Source organism: Littorina saxatilis, linkage group LG11 (genome assembly GCF_037325665.1).
Source record: "Littorina saxatilis isolate snail1 linkage group LG11, US_GU_Lsax_2.0, whole genome shotgun sequence".
Taxonomy (NCBI): Eukaryota; Metazoa; Mollusca; class Gastropoda; order Littorinimorpha; family Littorinidae; genus Littorina; species Littorina saxatilis.
Window position 1 is genome coordinate 16,718,879 of NC_090255.1, and position 10,000 is coordinate 16,728,878.

Sequence of the window (10,000 nt, forward strand, 5' to 3'; positions counted from 1 at the left end):
TATTTGCTGTATTATTAAAGGTACTGAACTTGTCAAATCCAGGTGCACGGAGCCCCTGTGGCTTTTAGTCATACCTTAGGCAGCTATCCGTTAGAAGAACTACCAAATTTCATTGACTTGCACCCAAAGAGTCAAGAACTGCGATTTTTTTACGAAGTAATTTTGTACTCGGACCCGGCTGGTCTTGACCTATTTTTGGATCTAAATTTAGATCGGGTAGATCACCACATCATGCACAAAAAGACACGTCACTAAGCAAACTATGTCAGACGTCATCATGAGTTTGTGTAAAACAAAATGGAGGCCGGAATCACTCAGTTGAATCGAACTCCGACCGAACACCACGTAATAGCTAGATTATTTTATGCACTCGCGTGAACAAGAAACTGTCGAGCTTCAGAGATGTCGTCGTTGGGTAGTTTTGTGTTTGTTTTACTACCATAGGAGGATTTTTGAACTGTAAATGCACTCAGCTGCAACAAAACCGCAAAACGAAGGCTGTGAGCCGCACTGTGCCTTTAACGTCAAAACTGCACCTATGCCCATTTTTCTTCAAATAGATTCCGGACAGAATTTTCACCATGCAGCACAGGGAGCGCCCAGGCTGTGAAATTGTTGGTATGTGACCAAGTGGAAGGGTGCTATTGTCCCATGCAAAAAGCCTGAAGAAAGCTGTGATGGTGTGGCGCGATATGTTACAAGGCAAGGAAAGTACGTTTAATGATTAAAAAAAACAAAAACAAGTCGCGTAAGGCGAAAATACAACATTTAGTCAAGTAGCTGTCGAACTCACAGAATGAAACTGAACGCAATGCAACGCAGCAAGACCGTATACTCGTAGCATCGTCAGTCCACCGCTCACGGCATAGGCAGTGAAATTGACAAGAAGAGCGGGGTAGTAGTTGCGCTGGGAAGGATAGCACGCTTTTCTGTACCTCTCTTCGTTTTAACTTTCTGAGCGTGTTTTTAATCCAAACATATCATATCTATATGTTTTTGGAATCAGGAACCGACAAGGAATAAGATGAAAGTGTTTTTAAATTGATTTGGAAAATTTAATTTTGATAATAAGTTTTATATATTTAATTTTCAGAGCTTGTTTTTAATCCGAATATAACATATTTATATGTTTTTGGAATCAGCAAATGATGGAGAATAAGATAAACGTAAATTTGGATCGTTTTATAAAAAAAGGGTTTTTTTTATACAATTTTCAGATTTTTAATGACCAAAGTCATTAATTAATTTTTAAGCCACCACGCTGAAATGCAATACCGAAGTCTGGGCTTCGTCGAACATTACCTGACCAAAATTTCAACCAATTTGGTTGAAAAATGAGGGCGTGACAGTGCTGCCTCAATTTTCACGAAAAGCCGGATATGACGACATCAAAGACATTTATCAAAAAAATGAAAAAAACGTTCGGGGATTTCATACCCAGGAACTCTCATGTCAAATTTCATAAAGATCGGTCCAGTAGTTTAGTCTGAATCGCTCTACACACACACACACATAGACAGACACACACACACACACGCACATACACCACGACCCTCGTCTCGATTCCCCCCTCTACGTTAAAACATTTAGTCAAAACTTGACTAAATGTAAAAAAAAGGTGTATGTGCCATCATCATTATCGTCGTCATCATCATCATCATCGTCGTCGTTGTCGTCATCGTCACCATCATCATCATCATCGTCGTCATCATCATCCACCACCATCATCATCACCACCACCACCACAACCATCATCATCATCATCATCATCGAGTCATCATCATCATCATACTCATCATCATCACCTCCCTCACCACCCGTCCCCGTTCCTCCTTCCTGTTGAAACAAAGTTGAACATACTTCTACACACAAGTATGATAGGCAATGAGATTTGTGCAAACCGTGCTGATAGAAAAAAAATAGACAAAAAGACATAATGCGGGAACATAATTATACCTGGTTTTTGCGTTGCCGTTGGTTTTTGTGTTACTGGTTTTTGTGTGGTCGTCGTGGTTGTGGTTGTTGATGAGGTTGTTTCTGCAACCATAGTCAACATTATGAGAGTTGTGGTTGTGTTAAAAACTTACAGTGAAGATTCGTACGCAAGCTCGGATCACAAGCACCCATGAAAACTCTCTCTCTCCCTCTCCCTCCCTCACACACACACACACACACACACCACACACACACAAACACACCACACACACATTCACACGCACACATTCACAGGCACAGTGAAGAATCGTACGCAAGCTCGGATCACAAGCACCCATGAAAACTCTCTCTCTCCCTCTCTCTCTCGAACACACACACACACACACACACACACACACGCACGCACACACACACACACACACACACCTACACGCACGCACGCACACACATACACACACACACACTCACACACACACACACACACACACACACACACACACACACACACACACACACACTCACGTATGCAAGCACATACACACATCATCATCCAAACTTACCAAGGCAGGAAGACTGGTCTGCAAGGAAGAATAAAATCAAGCATTAGAATCGTTGAAGAAAAAGTTGACTATACCTTCACAATTTGGTTAGCATATTAAAACTAATTACTGAGTCACTGACACGTTAGCTGCAGTCCGTTCAAAATCGACACTTCATTAAATTCTCTTGTTTCGTTTCTCGTAATATATACATGTATTGGTTTGCGACTGACTTGCAATACATCGAACGCACAATCAGCAAAGTTTTCTATTTCTTTGTTAATTTGTATAATTGGTCTCATGATTATTTGTGTGTCTGTCCACTGATAATGACGTGCATGGGGTCGACGTACTTGTGAAAGTCTTGTTTTGTCAATAATAACACGTTCCATTAACTCAAATTTCTTGTTCTTGATTCTTTATTTCTCATCTGTTGTTTTCCATTCCATCAGCAAACTGCATGAACATTGATGACCAAAATGTATAAACCCCCCCCCACACACACACAAACACACACACACAAACACACACACACACACACACACACACACGTAATCATTCACACACTCACACGTACGCACCCATGCACTCTCGCGTAGACAGACACACAGACACACAGACACACAGACACAGACACACACACACACACACACACACACACACACACACACACACACACACACACACACACAAACAGAGGAGTTTACACACAAAAAATAGTTTACGTACACTATTTTCTTACGCAACAATACTTACATTCATAATAAGTGAGATCTTGCTGCAGCATGGTATTTATCTTCTGTCGGTCGGTACAGTTCGTGGTTCTAGTTTCCATGCATGACTTGAATCCGTCTAGTTCGCTGGGTAAAAAAAGTTCATTCGTACAAAAAAGGAGATAATTTTGATACTTCTTCTTCCTCTTCTTCAAAAATTCATAGTATTTGTCACGAGCGTCTGTGTGTGTGTGTGTGTGTGTCTGTGTGTGTGTATGTGTGTGTACGTACGTGTGTGTGTGTGTGTGTGTGTGTGTGTGTATGTATGTGTGTGTGTGTGTTTGTGTGTGTGTGTGTGTGTGTGTGTGTGTGTGTAAACTCAAATTGAAACTCAAAATCGCTATTCACTCCCATTCCTCCGAAAACGGCGTATGGCTGCCTAAATGGCGGGGTAAAAAACGGTCATACACGTAAAATTCCACTCGTGCAAAAAACACGAGTGTACGTGGGAGTTTCAGCCCACGAACGCAGAAGAAGAAGAAGCTATTCACTCCTAATCGGAAGGTCGTGAGTTCAAATCCTGGCCGCGGCCGCCTGGTGGGTTAAGGGTGGAGATTTTTCCGATCGGCCCAGGCCGTCAACTTATGTGCAGACCTGCTAGTGCCTTACACGCAAGCAAAAGACCAAGTGCGCACAGTAAAGATCCTGTAATCCATGTCAGAGATCGGTGGGTTATAAAAACACGAACATACCCAGCATGCTTCCCCCGAAATCGGCGTATGCTGCCTGCATGGTGCACGTACAAATCCACTCGTGCAAAAATATGAGATAACGTGGGAGTTTCAGCCCATGTACGAAGAAAAAGAAGAAAAGCTATTTACTGAAACTCAAAATCGCTATTTACTAAAACTCAAAATCGCTATTCACTGAAACTCAAAATCGCTATTTACTGAAACTCAAAATCGCTATTTACTGAAACTCAAAATCGCTATTTACTGAAACTCAAAATCGCTATTTACTGAAACTCCAAATCGCTATTCACTGAAACTCCAAATCGCTATTCACTGAAACATCAAAATAGCTATTCACAGGGAAAGACCAATGGAGTTACCTGCACTTTGTGACGTCATTATTCTCCTTGTTGGCAACGAAGACCTTGATGGCAAAAGTTCCACAGGTACCCATGTCCTGTTGGCAGGCGTTCAGTTGGAAATAAGATGGGGTCGCTGGAACACAGGAAGAAGACATCTAGAACATTGTGCAAGCCAACAAATATTATTACACACCTAAACATACACACATCTGGGTAGCACGAGCTTTCTACCGGGAGGAAGCGACCCGAATTTGCACGTAATGGGATGATAAAGTAATGGACGTGGAAATCATTCCACTTTGACTTATACCAAACATTAAAGCCTCACGGCTCCCGGCGCCGAGTCAGCAGAATGAAATTTGCCGAAATTACTTCGCAGATTAACATAGGTTCGGTTTAAACAATGTTCTTCAAAGATTTACGAATAATAATTCCGCATACAATCAACGGGGTCCTGATTTGGTCTATATGGTCCGCTGGACCCAAAAAGCAACAACTAACTAGCTAACTAACTAACTATACAATCAACAGGATCAATGGAGCACAACAAGCTAAGCTTCACAAGAGGTTTGAATTTGACTTCAATGTTGGTATGTGTTCAATTGGAAGTCTGCTTTTATCTCACCTATGTATCTCAAGTATTGACAGGTCTGTGGAGTTGTATAAATAGTTTTCAAGGGTGAGTGTATCAAAAACCCGCACAATATATACGGGAGGAATCACGCCCACGACAAAAGCTAAATGCCATTGGCACTACCACTAATTCCACGAAGCATATTACACTAAGGAAAATTCGTGTTAAAGCTTGACGGGTTTAGTTGATAAGGCGCCCGCCTCCAAAGCGAAAGGTCGTATGTAGGCCCCCTACACACAAGCACAAAACCAAATGCGCACGGAAAAGATCCTGTAATCCATGTCAGAGTTCGGTGGGTTATATAGAAACAATACCAAGCATGCATCCCCCGAAAGTGGCGTATGCCTGCCTAATGACGGGTAAAAACGGTCATACACGTAAAAATCCACTCGTGAAACAAACACGAGTGTTCGTGGGAGTTTCTGCCCATGAACGCAGAAGGAGAAGAAGAGGAAGTATAAAAGCTTACTAAATTCAGGGCAGTTTGCGACGGCAGACCTGGACGACCGGAAGGAGTTATATCTGAAGGTGGTGAGGGCGAGCTCCTCGCACGTGTTCTCTCGCTCAGCCTTAGATAAGTCTCTCGCCAAGCAGTTAAAGAAATCCTGCTCATATCTGGAAAAAAAAACCAGGTAAAATAACATGATATATATATTTTACCCAATATTGACGGACTGTGTGATGATATCTTCTGCTATAGTCTGTTGAGACGGTGATATCAAAATCGAGACCGGAGGTCGAGACTGATTTTGATATCACTGTCGAAACAGACCAATAGCAGAAGATATCATCACACAGTCAGTCAATGTTAGATATATCGCTAATTCTCTGGACAGTTTGTATTTACTGTAAAGACATTACAAAAGTATTTGTCTCAGTTTTGGCTGTTTCATATCCCTCCCTCTGATTATTATTTCTTTTTGTTCACGCTTTTCTTGTACTTTTCAGTATTTCAAAATGCCTTTTCTTTCAAAAAGTCTTTAGCCACTTGCTCAACTAAATTCTGGGATAATTACATTTTCATATATTTTTGTTTGTTTTTAAATTTGGGTGTTTTTGTTTTTGAAGTGGGGAAGCAATAAAGAGGTCGTCGATATCAAAACTGATATCGACGGAAATGTCGTCGTTATCACTTTTGCACTGAGCTCAATTTTGCCCAATTGATCAATGGAAATCCACGTAACATATAAAATAGCAATATATATATATAGAGAGAGTGGTTTGCTTCTTAGTTGGATACCATGGGTTGACAACTCTCGCCATCAGTACCACCTGACCACTGATGAGACACAATAGTGTCGAAACACGTGTCTGGTCTAGGTACAAAAACAATGGTCCTCCTCAGGACTAGATTTCCTTGTGATACGTCCCCCACAAAGGGACTTTGCATTGTAAATCTCGGTCCCCCTTGAGGAGGGTCTGATGCTCCCAATAGGCTGTCTGTGAAGGGATACTTTTTCTCTCTCTTTTTTCTCTGCTAAGAGATTTTAACAAATCTCGGAAAAAAGTCTCTGCTGACTTTCAATTGTTTCTTTCACAATTTCTGATGTTTTATATCAGTAATTTCATATGTTACGTGGATTTCTATTGGTCAATTGGGCAAAACTGAGCTCAGTGCAAAAGTGATATCGACGACATTTCCGTCGATATCAGTTTTGATATCGACGACCTCTTTATTGCTTCCCCACTTCAAAAACAAAAACACCTAAATTTAAAAACAAACAAATATATATGAAAATGTAATGATCCCAGAATTTAGTTGAGCAAGTGACTAAAGACTTTTTGAAAGAAAAGACATTTTGAAATACTGAAAAGTACAAGAAAAGAGTGAACAAAAAGAAATAATAATCAGAGGGAGGGATATGGAACAGCCAAAACTGAGACAACTACTTTTGTAATTTCTTTACAGTAAATACAACATGTCCAGAGAATTAGCAATATATCTAACATTGACTGACTGTGTGATGATATCTTCTGCTATTGGTCTGTTTCGACAGTGATATCAAAATCTCGACCCCTCCGGTCTCGATTTTGATATCACTGTCACAACAGACCATAGCAGAAGATATCACCACACAGTCCGTCAATATTGGGTAATATATATACACATATTAGTCCAAAATGCTAAAACTCGACCCAACTCGTAATAGTACCTTCAATGTTTGCAGGACAGTTTACATGTGTACAAACAAGAACAACAAAACAGAAACAAGAAAGGTTAGGTATTGGAAGGTTTTATTATTACACACACACACATCCCCCCACCCCCCACCCTACACTCACACCCTCAAACGCTTCCAGGCTTCAAACACATACCACAAAAAAAGACCGCAAAAGCAACCACATCTTAAACGAGTCCCTGCGAGAGCGAAATTCAATTTTACGCCCTCACGGCAAAGCCATTAAGGGCTTGTACCCCGACTTTAAATGTTAAATGTGTATGGTATTACACTGTACTCACTGACAAGGTGGATAGTTCTGTTGTTGTTCCTTGTACTTCTGTGCTTCACAGGTGCTCCTGATCCTGGAACACGCCTCATTGACGGATGCTGTCGCAAAACAAACACACAGAGTGGTTTTTGTCAACAACAACAAAAGAAAAGACAACAGACACCAGTTTGGGCACATTCCACTATCGCCATGGCACATTCCACTATCGCCATGGCACATTCCACTATCGTCATGGCACATTCCACTATCGCCATGGCACATTCCACTATCGCCATGGCACATTCCACTATCGCCATGGCACATTCCACTATCGCCATGGCACATTCCACTATCGCCATGGCACATTCCACTATCGCCATGGCACATTCCACTATCGCCATGGCACATTCTACTATCGCCATGGCACATTCCACTATCGCCATGGCACATTCCACTATCGCCATGGCACATTCCACTATCGCCATGGCACATTCCACTATCGCCATGGCACATTCTCAATCACATTTTCGGCAATCTGTCGCTGACTTGTTTAGGATGGTAATAAGTAAGGAATGACGGCTCGTGATGTGTGCTTTTTGGATATTTTTGTCCCCCCGGAAGTGGAGTAATGGCAGGGAAAAACAGCCAACCATACACGTAAAATCCAACCCGTGTCTACGAGTGTACGTGGGAGTTGCAGCCCACGAACACAGAAGAAGAAGAAGAAGAAGAAGAAGAAGAAGAAGAAGAACAACAACAACAACAACAAAAAGAACAACAACAACAACAACATCAACAACAACACTAGCATTACCTCCACCACCACCACCAACAACAACAACAACAACAACAACAACAACAACAACAACAACAACAACAAGCAGTTGAAGAAGAAGAGCAAGAAGAACAAGAACAAGAATAAGAAGCTTAAGAAGAAGAATTAGAAGAACCACAAGAACAAGAAGTATTTTCAAGTACAGGGTGACCCAAAAAAAAGAGTACCCAAACAAAACGTCATAAATTGAAAAAAAAAAGCAATCTTCATAAAAATTTATTTACACACACACAAGTAGCCTCTGCATGATTTGCACCGAAAATTTTAGCGTTCTAGCTTGTCTTTCAGGAAAGTTATGCTCATTCTACAGAACATGCTCCAAACGCCGCTGCAGACAAACTTGAACTCGCCGCGCAAAGTTATCAATCACCCGCACACACTCCTGTTGCGAGATTCCGCGAATGGTTGAATTGTGATGGCTCTCTTGAGTTCTGTGATTGTCTGTGGGTTGTTCCTGTAGATGTTGTCTTTCAGGAACCCCCAAAGATAGAAATCGCGCTGACCGAAGTGTCTCTGGAACTGTACTTGCACATTTCTGTATGATTTTGTGCGAAAATAGGTCTCTATGCAAAACATCCGTTGATCATTAGTATAGTTCATTGTGAGAACAGCTTTTATTTCATCCAACCATGCAGTGGATTAGCTTGACTCACCTCAAAAAGAAAGAAAAAAAAGTTAAAATTGACAAAGTTATTCAATTTTGTTTGGGTACTCTTTTTTGGGGGTCACCCTGTAATAGACAATGTAATCTGGATTCAGTGGGTAAGGGTGGGGTGGGTTAATCATTTGAAAGGAAACTGGATTTTTCTTTTAAATTGTTTCATATAATTTAGAACAATGCGGCTCACATAACACTCGTGATGAAATAGTGGAAGTATACATAAATATAGCAACATTAAATATCGCATGAAGACAAACGGTCCGTCGCGATATAACCTTCGTGGTTGAAAACGACGTTAAACACCAAATAAAGAAGAAGACAAACGGACAGACAGGCGCACGCACACACACACACACACACACGTACATACACACACCCACACACACACACATACACACACACACACACACACATACACACACACACACACACACACACATACACACACACACACATACACATACACACACACACACAGACTCAGACACACACATACACACACACACACACACACACACACACACAGACTCAGACACACACATACACACACACACACACACACACACACACACACACACACACAGAGACTCAGACACACCTGTGTGTGTGTTAGAGCACACATCCGCATTGAGCATACTTACCAACACATGTGTTCTGATCTGAAAAAACAAACAACACGCATAAATGTAATTGCTTGTCAAAATAACGTAAAGACGCATTTTTAGTTATTTAGGCTTCATAAACCTTTGACTTGCATCATACGTATCACGTACGTACTTATAGCATCACTGAGAATTAGTACTCTGACAAGGGGAAACAACCACAGTTAATTCTACTCTGACAAGGGGAAATAGCCACAGTTAATTCTACACTGACAAGGGGAAACAACCACAGTTAATTCTACTCTGACAAAGGGGAACAACCGCAGTTAATTCTACTCTGACAAGGGGGAACAACCACAGTTAATTCTACTCTGACAAGGGGGAACAACCACAGTTAATTCTACTCTGACAAGGGGGAACAACCACAGTTAATTCTACTCTGACAAGGGGAAACAACCACAGTTAATTCTACTCTGACAAGGGGGAACAACCACAGTTAATTCTACTCTGACAAGGGGAAACAACAACAGTTAATTCTATTCTGACAAGGGAAAACAA

At 41.2% G+C, this 10,000-nt stretch overlaps 1 protein-coding gene across 4 annotated transcripts in view; it reads right to left on the bottom strand.

Moving 5' to 3' along the window:
* The window catches only part of LOC138979878 (uncharacterized), a 61,996-nt gene that overhangs the window by 15,212 nt on the left and 36,784 nt on the right, over positions 1-10,000 (bottom strand). For all 4 annotated transcript variants that reach the window (XM_070352637.1, XM_070352636.1, XM_070352634.1 and 1 more), the window contains 3 exons: positions 9,482-9,499; positions 7,376-7,463; positions 5,384-5,529 (listed from right to left, as the gene is read on the bottom strand). In XM_070352637.1, coding sequence (XP_070208738.1) covers positions 5,384-5,529; positions 7,376-7,463; positions 9,482-9,499 — 252 coding nt within the window. The remainder of the gene's footprint in view (positions 1-5,383; positions 5,530-7,375; positions 7,464-9,481; positions 9,500-10,000) is intronic.